Source organism: Oryzias melastigma, linkage group LG7 (genome assembly GCF_002922805.2).
Source record: "Oryzias melastigma strain HK-1 linkage group LG7, ASM292280v2, whole genome shotgun sequence".
NCBI classification, from domain to species: Eukaryota; Metazoa; Chordata; class Actinopteri; order Beloniformes; family Adrianichthyidae; genus Oryzias; species Oryzias melastigma.
Genome location: NC_050518.1, coordinates 16,495,169 through 16,511,879, shown reverse-complemented (window position 1 = coordinate 16,511,879; position 16,711 = coordinate 16,495,169). Strand labels below are relative to the sequence as shown.

General features: G+C 37.8%; 2 protein-coding genes across 11 annotated transcripts in view; one reads left to right on the top strand and one right to left on the bottom strand.

Annotated features, from left to right (window-relative positions):
- The window catches only part of camta1a (calmodulin binding transcription activator 1a), a 326,262-nt gene extending 324,429 nt beyond the window's left edge, over positions 1 to 1,833 (bottom strand). For all 10 annotated transcript variants that reach the window (XR_004948200.1, XR_004948201.1, XM_024292513.2 and 7 more), the window contains exon 1: positions 787 to 1,833. Coding sequence is in view for 8 of the 10 variants with exons in the window: in XM_024292513.2 (XP_024148281.1) it covers positions 787 to 811 (25 nt within the window). In the remaining 2 variants the exon portion in view is untranslated. The remainder of the gene's footprint in view (positions 1 to 786) is intronic.
- Positions 1,834 to 2,297: 464 nt separating this feature from the next.
- Positions 2,298 to 14,654, top strand: dnajc11a (DnaJ (Hsp40) homolog, subfamily C, member 11a). The gene is made up of 16 exons (XM_024293869.2): positions 2,298 to 2,937; positions 4,890 to 5,019; positions 5,345 to 5,418; positions 6,116 to 6,217; positions 6,313 to 6,441; positions 6,514 to 6,636; positions 6,747 to 6,820; positions 8,337 to 8,526; positions 10,175 to 10,260; positions 10,760 to 10,876; positions 11,029 to 11,184; positions 11,312 to 11,381; positions 11,545 to 11,602; positions 13,263 to 13,405; positions 13,562 to 13,691; positions 14,249 to 14,654. Exons 1-16 carry the CDS (start codon positions 2,866 to 2,868, stop codon positions 14,272 to 14,274), a joined length of 1,680 nt encoding a protein of 559 aa, XP_024149637.1. The 5' UTR covers positions 2,298 to 2,865; the 3' UTR covers positions 14,275 to 14,654.
- The last annotated feature ends 2,057 nt before the right edge of the window (positions 14,655 to 16,711 follow it).

Sequence of the window (16,711 nt, the reverse complement as noted above, 5' to 3'; positions counted from 1 at the left end):
GGAAGTATCCTGAAAGTGGAGTAATGGACATGCTGCTGGAATTCCTGGTCTCCATCCTGCCCGTTCTCTCTAGTGTGATGGCATTTCAGAGCGCGATATGCGAAGCAGGCGTAACAACGATTTTATAGCCCCGTTTCAGTCTAAATATAGGCCAAGTAGTACGAACTGGCATTTGGAAAGAAAAAATATAAGAAAAAAGGCAAGAAAGAGAAAGAAAACATGCGCGCGAGGAGGTTTACTTCTTCTTCTTCTTCTTCTGAGTCGTAAACAGTAGAAAACGCACGCGCCACCAAAACAATTAAAGAAATGCACATCAAAGATGTCCGACTGCTTTTTTTGTTTTCGGTTAATTTGAGTAAAAACTGAACTCGCCGAACATTTGAAAGCGGGGCAATGAAGAAAGAAGTTGGTCGATGCCGATGACATGTTGTCATTAACTTAGCCTTGTTGGGAACTACTTGAAAAGGTGGTGCTTTCGGCGGCTCGGGAGCAGGTGGAACAGCGGAAAGCAATACTTTTAAGGCGCCGACTGCGTGTCCGCGTGTTTTTTTCTTTTCTTTTCTTTCTTTTTTTTTAAATGTGGGCTACGCTGGGAATAGTGGCTGGCTAGAATGGAAGCTAATATTAGCTGGCTAGTGATGTCTCCACGTTTGAGCTGCCTGTTCGTAACGGCGGAGCCGTTCCCCGCCGAACATTTCTCCACTTGTCCTCTCGCACACTTACGAGCCCTCCGAACAACCGCACCGCGCTCACACCACTAAATTAATCCCATCATATTTCTCTTACCTTCCGGCTTGTTTTCGGCAGCCATTTCCCCTTCACGCGCAACATCCTCCTCCTCCTCACGACCGTGGGTACCACGCGCGTGCACGGGGAGGACAGCACGAGGAGGGAGAGAAGGAGCAGGGGAAAAAAAAGAAGAGGGGAGTCGATCCGAACTTACTATTGGCTGTGAGGAGGAGACTGGCAAAGAAAAACAACACAACTCCCCTCACCTCCGCACCACAAAAGCATCACTTATTCTATCATCGTCATTATTGTGAAAATTCTTCTTTTTTGTGAATCCAGATGAGCTGCAAGTCTACAGGACACGCTTTTATTACGTAAAAAGTTATTTTGTGCACTTTATTCTATTATTTTTTTAATGCAATGTTAAATTTTACACAAAATTAGATGCTATAGCATTTTTCCTGCCACATTTTGTCTTTTAATGATCAATTTGCAAATACGTCTCCACACATTAAGTGTGAATTTTGAGTTTTCAGGGAGTTCTGTAAGCAATTTTTCAGTTAAGTAGTTTTGAGCAGGGGCGTACCTAGCAGTTTGGGGGGCCTCAGGTGACCAATAACATGGGGTTTTCTGCAAGGATTGAATGATTACTTCAATGGTGGAACAAAACAGGACACTATGGATTAGTCCATTTTAAGAAGAAAAAAAAGAATTATATAATGAATTACTTTCTTTATCCTCTTGAGTTCTTTTGATTTTGTTCTTTTTCCAGTTTTACTGTCTTCCTGCACATTACTTTTGTTTTTCGTGTTTAACTTACACTGCTAGAATGTTGGTTTTCATTTTTTTTTCTTATTTTATTGCACCATTATAATGATAATGATAATTTTCACCATCACTCCAATATCTATGCTTCAACTTGATGGGATATTCCATTGCTGTAGAATGATGGGGGGGGGGGGGAATGAAACATTATTAGATTAGATTAGAAATGGTTTATTTCAAGCAATCAAGAAGAAGAAAAATGAGAAACTCGTGTGCAATACAACCAATAATCAGAAGTTTACATCCATAAAGACATGTCACCACAGGATAACTAAGAGATTCTCTTAAAGGGAGTGGGAGGAAGTGAACTTGTATAATCCCATCCCGGCTCGATCATACCATTTCCTTTATGTGTATTATCATTATCCGGTTCGTAACTTAAGATGAGATATTTATATCTCTTCAACATAGATCCAGAAATTATTTTAGATATTTTCTTTTAAGTTGGGCCCCCTAGGCGTTGGGGGCCCCAGGCGATCGCCCACATTTGCCTACCTTCAAGTCCACCCCTGTCTGTACAATCGTTCTTTTGAAAACTGTTTCCTATATTAGTAATCTGGAATCTGTGTTGACAAAATAACTACCAAATCTACTGTAGGAGCAGCAACTAATATTCATAATAGGAATCTAAATGTATTCTTAAACAGATGCTCAGAAACCAGGGTTGATCTTCATACTTAAAGGCAGAGCTGTTTTGAGGTGGTGGTGCTGAAAGGACAGCTCCCCTGCAGCCTGCAGCACGTGCGCCTGAGCAGATGCTTGCTGGTAGTTTCTACGATTTTAACAAGAAACTAAACAAATGTGATGCAATAATGAAAATCTTTATGTGTGCAGGGGCTGTTCTTCTCTTTGTTGTGGTTGCTTAATCTGAATGCAATTAATGCCCCCTGTGGACTAATGGCCCATAGATTGTGTCTTCCTAAAATAAGCTTTTTAAAAAAAGAAGAAAAACAAGTAATCACGAGTAAGGAAACAAACAAAAAAAGCAGTCTTTCAATAGAAGTGAGTTTATGATAAACATTTTAGGGATATTTGCATTAACATAAGCCCACTAAACAGCTTTAAAAGCTGTTTTTTTCTATTCTTGTTTTGCTTGAATGTATGTTATTTTCTCTACGTTCATATAACATACTGCGCATAGTAAGACACTATTTCAAGTCCACTTGGGCTAAATAATTTACAGTTTTAAAAAAAATTATAATAAAAAAATAAAGTAGTAGTACTCCATGCCGAACACAAGTGGGCACCAGAGTGCACGCGGAGTCGCTCTGCACTCTATATGACACGAAGAAGAGATGACCGGGCATAAACATGGCGGCTGCCTTAGACGAGGATGATATCTCAAATGAAGATTATTATTCCCTTCTAAATGTCAGAAGAGAGGTATGATCCTCTGCTGTCTTCTAACAGATAAAGTGGTAGATGCGTGTATGAATCAGTCATTGGTCTTTCTGTTGTTTGGTATTAAGATTGCTCGCAGACCCATGTGTATGCTAGCTAACCAGCTAGCTCGTGACCCTCGGCGTTGAATAATGTGCATCAACTCTTTGGTTGGAAACTTTTTAGAGACTAGCTCGTTTGAGGTTTGAACAGAAAATATCAGTCTGTCATATATTGTTGTTGTTATCCTGAAACGAAGGCTGTCAAACTAATAAGTTATGGAATGTGCTAACCGGCTAGTGCTACCAGTTGAACTCAGGACATTCACATTCTGCTTGAATAGTTGACATGTTAAAATGGGTTATTTCTATTTAGAAATGTGCACTTTTTATGTTGAAATATGGATTTTCTTATTTAAAAAAAACTTTATGAATTCAAATATCCTTCAAATCCACACTAAAGTTGTGATTTATTTATTTATTTATTTTTGTAAATTTTCATAAAGAACTAGAGGGGTTAAACAAAATTTCATGAGTGTTTTTTTTACCTCCTTAAAACCAGTTGGATCAAAAAATATATATTATTTTATATTTAATCACTGGACTGCTCCATTGAATTGCCAGGATTCTGAAGTGGAAGTCTGATTGTTGCCATCCAATAAGGTGTGTGGAATTTGTTCTCTGAATTTAACCAATCTCCAGGGGAGTGGTGAGCTGCAGACACAACAGCATTTGGAAACCATTTGGTGGTTTAATCCCTCCCAATCCAACCCATTTATGTTGACTGTCATGCAGGGAGGCCCCATTTTTAAAGTCTTTGGTATCACTCAACTGTGGATTTGAACCCACAATATTCCAGTCTCAGGCGGACACTACTGCAAGGCTGCTTAGTTAGATCAGACCACTGAGTAGGTGCGTTTTTCTTATCTAATAAGGCTCGAATTTATTAATCCATATAAAACCTAAATGCATTAGTTGTATATTTCAGTAAAAGCTTGTGTTTTTGCTTTGTTTTTGTGTTCATTAAAGGTACTTAGCCTCAAATATAAATTCATTTTACAGAGTTGTGTTATGAAAAATTCTGAAGCCCATAGGAAATAGGGTCACCAACACTGAATCCCAAGTAGCAACAAATATTAGGTGGCCGTAGTGCATTGGTAGGGCGGTCGACCTCGGATTAAATATTGCAGGTTTGATTTCCGCCTTGCCCTTCCATGTGTTGAAGTGTCCTTGGGCAAGACACTGAACCTCACATTGCCTCTAGTGGTTATAGGTTAGTTTGACATCAGTGTGTGAATGGGACTGTGACTGTAAAGCGCCTTCAAGGGAGGTAGAAAAGCGCTACACAAGTGCACAATTTTCCAAAATGAATATAGTATAGTTGTGGGGGGAAAAGCCTTCTCTATTTAGTTGACACCAGGTTCACCGCACCTTTTACCAGTGTGAAAGAGACTGTGAAATAGCCAAGTGTTTTTTTTTTTTTTTTAAAGTCTTATTTTTAATGTGTAAAAGCCTGAATGCTATACTTTAAAAAGGTTTATTTTGCCTGTTGTGGTGGATTGCACATCTTTTGAAATGGTGTTGGTGGCTTATCGCTGCTGCTCTCAATCCATATACAGAGTTAAGCTTAGGTCCTCTGAAAAAATAAATAAAAACAGGCAGGAGATGGAGAATAGAGGCTAACAGATATCAGTCTTCTTTAAATGAGTGCATGGTCTCTTTAGCTTTCTGTTGTTTTTGTTTTAATTCTGCATTTTGTCTGTTTTGTTGTATAGACTTTAGTGCCGCATTTCAGTGACTTTAGAACACTCATGGTACTATAAAATGAACACTATTATGTAGCTCTTATTGTAAAGGGAAAGCGCATTTGGTTAGTTGTTCTAATGACATTCTGTTAATTGAAGAAAATCACTTTGTCCTCGAGAACATCTACTCAGATTCATTTGTTCGCTTTAGGCCACACAGGAGGAGCTGAAAGCTGCATACAGGCGTCTGTGCATGCTCTATCACCCCGACAAACACAGGGACCCCGAGCTCAAGCGGCAAGCAGATCGACTTTTCAACATTGTACATGAAGCTTATGAAGGTGAATCTGCTTGATTTATTATTCTTTTTCTTGTCATCGTTTGAATAGTCTAACATTAGCTGATGCCTTTGGATGCTAAGCTGATTAACAGCAGGCAGATCTGTGCACATTGTTGCTGTGGAAACAGTGTGGCACAAACCAGCACATTACGAACTGAGACCAATGGATGTTATTAGAAGTTTGGAATTATTTGCTACCTCACCTGTGTGGTTCATTGAAAACATTAAAAGTCACAAACTTCACTTCATATAGATGGATCATAGCATTATTTACTTATATTTTAGGAATAGTTTATTCATAATAAAATTGATTTTTTTTGTTCTAGTTCTTAGTGACCCACAGACACGAGCGATCTATGATATCTATGGGAAGAGAGGACTTGATGTTGAAGGATGGGAGGTAAGTGTATCAGTAATATTTACTCCAAAAGTCTTTGGATTGTTGAAATTAGCCCTTTGTTGGTTTATTTTTTTTTTTTTACTTTTTTTGTCATTTTCTTCACCTAAATGTAAATACACTGCTAAACCTTTGGCGTCTGTTTTCATTTTATTGCTATTAAACCTCAAATGATTCATTTATAATTTGGGTTTTGTCATTTTTTATTGGGTCACAGCTTTTTGTCATCTCAGACAAACCCTTTGATAATGGATTAATTACACGTTAATAATTCTGTGCTCTAGCTTACTATATTTCTTTTAACTACAGGATAAATAATGTAATCTTGTGCACCGTGTTGTCAAGGGATGGGTTTAAAAAATAGATGAATTGATATTGAATCCATCTTTAATCAAAAGATTGTGATTGATTGAAGCAAATCTTTGAATCAAAACTTTTTTTCAATAAAAAAAACAACAAATTTTTAAGAAGCTATTAATTGATGAAGAAAAGTTCTCTCTATGTTCAGTTATGTAAAAAATAATAAGTATCGCCAAGAAAAATAGAAGTTTAAGAAATAAATTGAAATCTAATAAAATTGTGTTCTTTCAGAAATCAAATCAAATAGTTAACGTGTGAATTCAATAACTTGGAAGTGTAACCCGACCTCAAATTTGAACACAAACATGGCTTCCTTCACATTCTCTGCTTCCTCCTGCAGGTGGTGGAGAGGAGAAGAAGCCCGGCGGAAATCCGAGAGGAGTACGAGCGGCTCCAGAGGGAGCGAGAGGAGAGGAGGCTTCAGCAAAGGACCAACCCCAAGGTATGCTGGGGGGAAGATAAAAGATTAGATCTGAACTCATTCAGGTTCCTTGTTCCATTTTCAATTAACACAATGCGTTATCATTGTTTTTGCAGGGAATGATAAGCGTTGGCATTGATGCCACAGACCTTTTTGACAGATATGAGGAGGACTATGAGGATATGGTTGGAGGTGGACTTCCATATGTAGAAATCAACAAGATGCACATATCCCAATCAATAGAAGTTTGTGGACTTTTTTATTTAAATAATGGGAAATATATTGTGGTTCCTACTCAGACTTATGTGTCACTACAGGCTCCTCTAACAACCAAAGACACAGCCATTCTGTCTGGATCCTTGTCCACTCATAATGGAAATGGAGGTGGAACCATCAACTTGGCTCTACGAAGAGTCACCTCTACAAAGGGGTGGGGCGAGGTGTGTTGACCCAAATTGTCGACCTCCACGTGTGTTGGTTACAAAATACTCGTCCTGCGTTTCTCCTTATTTGTTTATATTTAAGCAGCTTCATTTTTGTGTGTCCGCAGGTCGAGTTAGGAGCTGGGGACGCTCATGGACCTATCTTCGGAATGAAGATATTTCGCAATTTGACGCCACGCTGGTACGACTTGAAACAGGAAAAGATGAAGGGTCTCTATTAGGGCTGGGTATCACCAATAATTCACAGAATTGATTCAATTCACAATTTTTTTTGATTCTTTCGATCCACTCAATTCTGTTAAATTCCATTTTGAGTTTACACAGTTTACACATTTTAAAACATTAGTTTAGAAATAGGTTAATAATTTACTATATGTTTTGAAGATATTCATATTAATGCTACCACGAATGATTATTTTAAAAGTCGACTAATCACTGATTATTCTTTTCTGATTAGTCGACTAATTGGGTCATGCACAAACTGGATGTAAAACACACATCTAGACCATCATTAGCTTTAACTAACTAAAAACTAGATGTATAACATTACCTGCGATAATGTCAGTATGAATGCTGTAAGCTGAATTTGGCACCTGAGGATGCAAGTGTTGATAGCTGAAGATTCTGAAATTGGACAGCTAAAATCGCTGAAGCTGAAAGCCAGCTAAAATATTAGTAAAATGCCTAAAAAAAAAACTGAAAAAAAAGCCTAAGTTAGCCCAAGCAGCTAGCATTCAGTTAAAACATTAGCTAGGATTATAATTAACCAACAAACTAAGAAAATCCTAAATTAGCCAAAGTAGCTAGCATGCAGCTGAAATATTAGCTAAATTGTAAATTATTCTCAAAAACTGAAAAAAATACTAAATTAGCCAAAATAGCTGGCATGCAGCTGAAACATTGTCTAAACTTCAAAACAGCCTAAAAAATACAAAATTAGCTTAAATAGCTAGCATGTAGCTGAAATATAAGCTAAACTCCAAAACAGCATTTAAAAAACCTTAATAAATGCCAAAATAGTCCAAAAAGCTCGCACAATGCCATTATAACTTTTAATTTTTACTACACTAGGACTCCACATAATATAAAGTAACGACTAATCGACTATTAAATTAGTTGTCGACTATTTTAATAGTCGATTAGTCGTTGATTTGTCGACTAATGGTGGCAGCACTAATTCATATAAATCTGAAACCGTTCATTTACTGTAAAATGAATTAGTGAAATAATAATAATACAGTGTTGCATTGTTTCTTTAACATTGTAAACATTGTTCTGCCTCTCCTGGAGGGCGTTTCAGTTTGGCCACTAGGTGGCGATCGCACTATAGCTTTACACTTTAATCCAGAAGAAGAAAAAAAAATGAGCAAAAAATGACAAAAATAGTTATTTAAAAAAAAGTTTTGTTAAAAGAGTTTAGAAATTCATTCCTGTGAGTCTAAAAAGCTGTTAATTTAGTTAACAATGTATATTTAGGTAGAGTGAGCGTTAGGATTAGCCATCCAGCGGGAAATTCCATTATTTGTTAGCATCAAGCTAGTGGACTTTAGCTTTATGCATTTGATCTCTATTTTAATGGTTTGATTATTGATCTATTAAGCTTAGATCCTTTCAGTTTGATTTTATCAATCGAGCCCTAGTCTTTATGCGATTATACCAGCATGAAAAGCTCATAAATGTTCTTTTCTGTGCTTCAGTTTTGTGACTGCTCAGTGTGGACTCCAGTTTTCATCGCAAGGCGTGCGTCCCGGAGTGACCACGGTGCTTGCCCGTCACCTCGACAAGAACACTATGGGCTATCTTCAGTGGCGCTGGGGGACCCAGTCTTCCATGAATACCAGCATAGTGAGGGACACTAAGAGCAGCCATTTCACCCTGGCGTTTCAGGTTAGTGCTTCCCTTTCAATCAACAGCCACACAAGTAAGTGTCAGTTTGGCTGTTTAACTTTGCATAAAAGAGGCATCATTGTATGCTTATCTGACTTTGAATGTATGCTAATTGTTGAGTAAATTCTTAATGGACCTCATTTTCTTTCATGCCTGTTTTAGATGTGAAGTCCAAATATTGATGTGAAATAGTTGAAACTTTGAAGCTTAGACCCGGCAGGGAGTCGGATTCTGCAGGAACCGAGCTTTGTTCTAGCAGAGGAGAAACCCCAGGTGTCTACACCGGCTTGAAATGTACCATCCCTCCGGGCCTACGAGGGAAATGAATCATCAAGGAGTGGGTGGTGGAGCTAAATTGTGACTTTGCTTCTGCAGTGATAGCTGAACAGGGAGCGCAATACCACATTTAAACTTGGCAGCTCATGAGTGATTGGTTAATGTAAGGAGGTGCGTGGGGTTGTGATGGTATAAGGGCTCGTAAGGGGCTTTAGTGATGAAGGATACAGACGGTGTAGTCCTGAAGACATTTCTCTGACCCTGTGCTCACGTGATTCATTTAAAACCATGGTTTTCCAGGCTTTGATTGGTCTTCTGTACTTTAACACAAATGTTGAGTTAACCTTTGGTGCTGCAGCTTTCTGCCTCATGGTCGATTGTTGTAGAAGTTGTCTTTGTTGCAATAAATGCATATTGTAGTTTCAGATTTGCCAATCTTTTATTAAAAGCTATTTAGTTATTACTGCTGGATGCATGTTCCCCAAACTATTGCTTTCATTTTTCTAGCTCCAACAGACTTTCAAAGTCACTCTTTCTTAAGCTTGATTTTAACTGTAGCTGGACTTTTCCTAATACCTTAAAGCATTAAGTACATTGACTGTATATAACTAGACTTACTTCTTCTAGCTTCAATGAAATGAAGTAAAGCGGTCCTTTTTTTCGTGATACGGATGTTGCCATTATGGAACCAGATATTATTAGTAAGCAGTGATTGGTCCTGGTTGGTCTGAGTCGATGTTTCTATGGCAACCACTCTCGACAATCAGAAGTGAGCTTGTTGGAAGGCCGTGAGTTTTGTGTCTCATGAGTTTTGTGATCCGTTACACCCCCACTCCACTTGAAAGGGGAATGTGCAGACTCTTCCTGGAAGGGGCTGTTCCCCATTTTGTGACATCACATTGTGAGGACCCTCTCGTTTTCGTGGGTTTGGAGGGGCTGGTGCTCAGAGCGCAGGGTTTTAGAGGAATACTCAGAGAACCGTGAATGGATAAGAAACTGCTTTGGGGTTGTTTTTGGTGAGGAATTAACATTATAATACACTTAAAAGATAAAAAAAGTTGATTTTGTATGAAATGGACCCTCTAAATAAAGGTAGTAGAGCAATAATTCCGATAAATATAATGACTGAGTCATAGCATTTTATATGGGACTTTGGCTTTTTGGGGCCTTCTAGTACCTGGAACGCAATGGGGGAGGGGTCAATCAGTCCAGTTCTCATATACAGTCAATGGTTAAGCTGCTATCCACTGACTGATTAAAGGTTTATCATTTAGTTCAACAGATCAAATTCTGTAATCATTTAGTGCATGATGAGCACTAGTTATGTTTTTTTTTAGGTGCTAAAATGATCATGATCCTTTTGTCTTTGCAGCTTGGCATTCCACACACATTTATGATGATGAGCTACCAGTACAAGTTCCAGGATGAAGACCAGACAAAAATCAAGGGCTCAGTAAAGTATGTTGTTGAACTCCAGTATAAGTTGTAATTGTATCTTTACATTGAAGGGTTAAAGACCCACTTTGATAAAAAAAAATGTTTTTAGTGTTAACACATTCTCGTAGCTTTTTTTCTCATGATGGAGGACATGTACATTCAGAAAATTAAGGTTAAAATTGCATTTCTGAGTTTTTTTTTTTATTTAAATCGTGAATTAGGACCACATGAAAAAACTTACAAAATACACGCCCATAGAAGATGCTTACCAAAGGAAGTTTGTAGTCTCTTTACCAACTTTAGAGAAAGTCTAAAGCATATATTTAAATGAATGTAAACTGTGAAACCACAGGAGAATATATCTGAGGATCAAGTATCTCTGTGCTTAGAAGTTTGATTTTATCCACTTCTTCATGTAACGGTCTTTTGATTATTCAGCATTTCAATCTTCATTTAACTGTTGGAAGTTAGAGACAAAAACAAAACTTCTTCAGAGTAGTGACGTCTTTTTGTGTGACAGGTCAGGGTTCTTCGGGACTGTGGTGGAGTACGGAGCTGAGAGGAAGATCAGTCGACACAGCGTGCTCGGGGCGACTGTCAGCGTCGGAGTGCCTCAAGGTGTTTCTTTAAAAATCAAGTAAGCGCTCCAGTTTCCCGCCATGTTTCCAGATGTTTGATTGTTGCCTGTTGGATTAAAGAACTAAAAACAATCTCAAGAACGTTAGATGGTTTCCATTTTTGGCGGCAGACAAACATCAATAAGGAAATAAAACTTCTCTCCTTTTGCAGACTGAACAGAGCCAGTCAGACCTACTTCTTCCCCATTCACTTAACCGACCAGCTCCTGCCTAGTGCGGTATTTTACGCTACGGTTGGACCTCTGGTTTTCTACCTCGCCATGCAGCAGCTTATTATTCGACCCTATGTGCGGGCCCAGAAGGAACAGTAAGACGCCGTCTTTGCATAGCTTGCTTAATGGCAGCAATATGATTTTTAATAGAATCACATGCATCATTATATTCTGATTTTTATTAGCCTGTTTTATTTCTCCATTTGTCTTTTAATTCTTCAGAGAGTTGGAGAAGCAGAGGGAGAGCTCGGCGTCTAATATAGCCAGGAAGAAACAGGAAGCCGAGGCTGCGGTGAGTGTTGGTACTCATGCTCCACTCTCAAGGAATATCATTCACTTAGAGACGAGGTTAGATCAGATGTAAAAAAAATGTTTTCAGAAGATCCACAGAAGCTGGATGCAGTAAGGTGGTGGTGTTTATGTCTCCTTCTCTTTGTGTCTTTTTATCTCCAAAGGTTTTGCTCATGCAGGAGTCTGTGCGCAGGATCATTGAAGCCGAAGAGTCCAGAATGGGTAGGAACATCCAGCCAGATTGTAAAACTCCATATGTGATCCTTTCAGAGCTGTTGTTTTAAGATGAAATCGGCACATTTTCCTCTAAATCCCTCTTTAGGCGGGCGATTTGCAGCTTTGGGCGCTGCATTAATCTGTCAAAAGTACAGTTAGACCAACATTGATCATTTCTATGACATCATTCAGACTTCGCCGCATTAGTGGCAAGGACAAAGTGTGGTAATTTCAATTTGTCATAGGACAGACAGCATCCTGAATCAATCTAACAGCCCAAGCGTCTTTATTTCTATTGTCTGATGGACGTCACAAGAAGAAGTCCAGCTTTTTGTTTGGCTTTCAATGCAGGCCAGCTTTTGAAGATGTAGTGAAACAAGACGTGCTCCTAGACTTTATATTACACTTGAAAGAATTGCCGCACTTTCTGTCACCTCTAGCAAAACACAATCTTTAATTGCACCTCGAGTTTATTGCCTCCACCGCTGCAGTCCAGCCTCTTCCGTCAGGCAGAGAGCAGACGGTGCCGGTTGACCTAAAATATTTTTCATATTCACTCCGTTAAATTATCGTGCAAGCTGTTCTGGTGCAGCAGAAAAGCAGATATAACTTTGACATCACTTAATGTTGCAACAGAAGATTTATGCTAGTGTTTTAGGAGTTTTTCTGTAACTTTTACTTTATTGTAAGTTTAGTTTTGCAGTTTGTTTACAAAGAAAAAAAACATTTGATTCTCCTTTACCTGGTCCTTCTGTAGAGTGGGAACAAATGTGAGTTTGAGTGCAGGTTGAAAGTCTTTTCATAGATTAAAGGCTAAATTAAATTTAGCTAGTACTCGCCTGACAGCCGCCTGACAGGCACCTGACTGACCCCTGACTGCTCCCTGACAGCCGCCTGACAGCCGCCTGACTGCCGCCTGACAGCCGCCTGACTGCCGCCTGACAGCCGCCTGACAGCCGCCTGACTGCCGTCTGACAGCCGCCTGACTGCCACCATCTACATTCTCAACCTTACCAAGAATTTTCAAAAAAATTGCTTGGTGACATGAAATCTTGAAGTTTCTGCCTATGCCTCCCCATTGAAGCTGTATTTGTGACCACTTCAATGGGCAGGCCACAAACGATCTGCTCAGCGTCATTCTGATGCATCCACTTGTAGACTACTAGATCCATGTCCATCTTTGTTTTCCTCATCCAAACTGGCATTTTGCTTAAAACTGTACGGCTGGATAGCTCCAATATTGCTAGTGGAAGAGGATGGATGATGGGAAATGAGAGCAGGCATACAAGTCAGAGGCAAATTTCTAATGAAATGATGCCACTCTGCAAAAACTATGTACTAGAAAACGACGCAGTTTTTTATTTTAGTATAATTGGCTTAATTATAATTAAAATAATGCTGGGAACGCTTTATCAATAGAAAAAAAAGATCATTTCAGTTTGTCTTTAAGCAAATTCACATATGGAAACAAAGACATACGGCCTATAATCAACTCATTTAGTTTCCATTAGAATTGTGGCAACAGATGTTACAAGAAAATGGCAAGCGGGCAGCTGCATCATCTCCCCTGCAGGGGTGGTGGGGGTCATGAGCTTGCATAGTGTCTGTGTGTGCACAGCAAAGCAAAGGCTTAATCATTTGAATGTCATTTCTATTTTCCCACCAGGCCTCATCATTCTCAACGCATGGTACGGCAAATTCGTCACGGACAACAGCAGGAAACACGAGAGGGCAAAGGTCATCGATGTGACTGTGCCACTGCAGTGTCTGGTCAAAGACTCAAAACTCATCCTCACCGAGGCCTCAAAGGTAACAGCAATGCCTCAAGACAGGATTACCAGGATTTTTAAAAGGTTTTTTTTACAGCTGTGTAGTTAATTTGTTCCATTTGTTTTTGCTTTTATGATGAATCCATGAGTGTTCTAAGCAGAGGATTTAGTTTGCTGCATTGCTTTGTCTTTCCAGTCGGGACTCCCTGGCTTCTATGACCCCTGCGTCGGGGAGGAGAAGAGCCTGAAGGTGCTGTATCAGTTCCGTGGAGTCATGCATCAAGTCTTGTCAGGAGACACAGAACCACTCAGGATACCAAAGCAATGTAAGTTGCTCATAAATAATCCAGGAGGAGTATTTTATTATTATTTCTTAGTATTTCTTAGTACAGTGTTCCCTCATTTATTGCAGGGTTACGCTCTAAATATAATCTGCGACAGATTAAATTTGCCGTATATCTTCCAATAGGAGCCCCAGCATTTATTCCAAAAAATTTGGCATCTGCCTGGTGTTTATTATAGACAGGTGTCTGTTGGAGACCAGCTTTTATTCAATCACAGACAGAATAGTGACTAATGGGTTCATTTTGCAGTGAAATTCAGTCACAAAATAGAGACAACAAGACATGACGAACATTTCAGGATTCATTGAAATGATGAGAACATTGTATTTTGTTCTGATTAGCACTGGCTGTGAACGTTTCTTTTCTCTGTGAAGCATCATCAATCTCCGTATCAAAAATCCTCTTGCACTGAAAAAAATCTGCAAGACTTCCAACGGTGAATTGCGATATAGTGAGGGAACACTGTTACTTATTTGCATTTGGGTTTTATTTAAAATAAGTAAAAATAATCAAACTGTGTTGTTGTCTTTGCTGAACAGCTCACAGGATTGATGCAGACACATAGGAGTTCCTCCACGGCCCAAGAAAACTCATCTCTCCAATGTTGGACAGAAGATGGGAAGGCTCAATTTTAGCAACCAGATGGATTTATGTCTTTGTTACTCAGAAACCCTAGATTTACCTGCTTGTCTTTATATTCATTTTAAATTTTCAAAGTAAGGTAAATTTACCACAGTCTAGATTTATTTAAAAATGGAACATTATCAGTGGACAGGGTCCGGAGCCTGCAAATGTGACAGCAAAATGAATGGTTGCCACGGCGATTTGAGTGCTCTAGCCTCAGTGGTACCCATCTATTTTGGTATGGCTTTGTTTGTTTTACACTGAGTTCTGTGTCAAGCAAAAACTTCAGTGCCTACTTGATTAAAAATATGACAAACTCTCTGATAACTTGCCATATTATTAAAAAATCTCATGTTGATCAGATTAAAACTGTATTTTACAGAGTGGTTTTGTTGTCTTTAGATAAACTGTATCATTCTGCAAGTGCATTCAAACGTGAAAAGGTGTACTGTCCCTTTAAAAGGACAGATGAGAAGCCGTCTCTTTGAAGGGTATTGCTTCTACTTTAGGATATAGAGAAGTAGAGCAAGCACAGACATCACACAAAACCATATTTTATTTTTATAGTTTTAAATAAACCAAAAAAATCAAAAGTCCCCAAATGATGAAATGATGTGATTGGATATAAAACTTTGGTCATTTAAAATGGAGTTGTTTCTTTCATGGGTCAAAAGTTTTAAATTAGTTATTAATAAAATATGATAAAATTAGTCAGTGTTTGAATCAACTAACACGTTTTTAGAAGCAAATGCAGTTTAAATTTGTTTACGAAAAAAAAAATAAGAAAAATGTGCAAAAGAACAAGCCGTTATCGTTAGAGGAGGTGATTTAACTGGTGACAAATTACAGGGTAAAAACTAAATTAATGAAGATTACTTGTTTTCATTCAATGGCTCAATTCATCAAAGGATTCAAATTAATTTAACAAGCAATTCAATAAATAAATGTATTTTTAAGCTGCTGTTTTTTCAAGGACCGATAATGGGGAAATGTAAAGTAAAAGGGAATATACATGACTTCCATGATGAAGCCTATACAAAACAAAAATCTGATGTTTACCTTTAAAAAATGTTTTTGAATAAGACTGCTGACCTCGACGCTCCTCTGCACTGCTTGAAGTAACATCTATTTCCTGTTGCAAATTTTATAACACGTTTAAAGTCTTCCATAGAGAAAACGCACATAAGACAAACATACACCAATCCAGAATGAAAACATCTGAAAGTGAACTAAAGAAGGTGGAAATTATTTGAGAGAAACATTTATTTTCTTTCTTTGTTCAACTACCATGTATAATCTTACATTTTGAGAGTGCAGACGTGACAATAGCTCACTTAAAAATTGATACACTAACATTTCAAGGAAGTTTTTTGGTAAAATGAAATACAAATAAAAGCTGTTAGAATTATTTTTTTCTGTTTGTTTTTACATATAGAAAAGAAAATAGCCAGTTTTTTACTTTTAAAAAAAGGGGGATAAAAAGTTGAAGGTGAGTGTTACAATTCAAAAGCACTGCTGCAGCTGGAGATTTTATTTTAGCCCTATTTTATGACCAAAAAAGGACATTGCAGTATGATAATTTCAAAACTTTCTCGAACTATTGTTTTCTGACACATCTCACTATTATCATGCAGGGCTGGGTGTCATCGCATAAATATGGCATTGATTGAATTTTGCTTTGCATGTTCATGATTCAATGCGATTTAGGATTCCATGTGATTAAATATTGATTTATTTTGTCACATTTTTATACACAAACAATTTTATTTAGTTATGAGAAACACTTCACATAGCAAATGATATACACTGAACAAAGGTGGATCTTTTAAAAAATAAAATGAAATATGAAATATTGATTTGATATTGATCCTTTCAAACCCAGTCAGCCATCAACAGATTGTCTTTGATGAGTCACACTGGGCTTAGAGAATTTAAAAATGTAATAAAAATAAAGGTTTGGGGGTTTTTTTTATGTATCTGTGGAGATTTAAAAATGTGTATTAAAACATTGCAAAACAGTTTAGTGTGCACATTTGCAACACACATAGTGGGTAGTCAAATAAGATTCTCAAATTTGTTCTAAAAAATATTACTGAGTTTATGTTTAAGTTTTTGTTAATGTGGAAATATAAATCTAAACAGATCTTTTATTTATAAAGTTTTAAATGACCATTTTTTATTCAAAAATATTTTTTTTAAAAATAGATATAACTTTATTTGAATATAACAGCTAAAATATATTTTAAACTGAAATTTCAGCAAAAAAAAGTTTCACCGACTGCCACTGTCACTCACTGAGTTTCCGAGCTGTTTTTCTTCAGGGATTCTCCTAAAAGGTCTGAATGTTTTATTCACCGCTATACGCCATAATTTGCTTT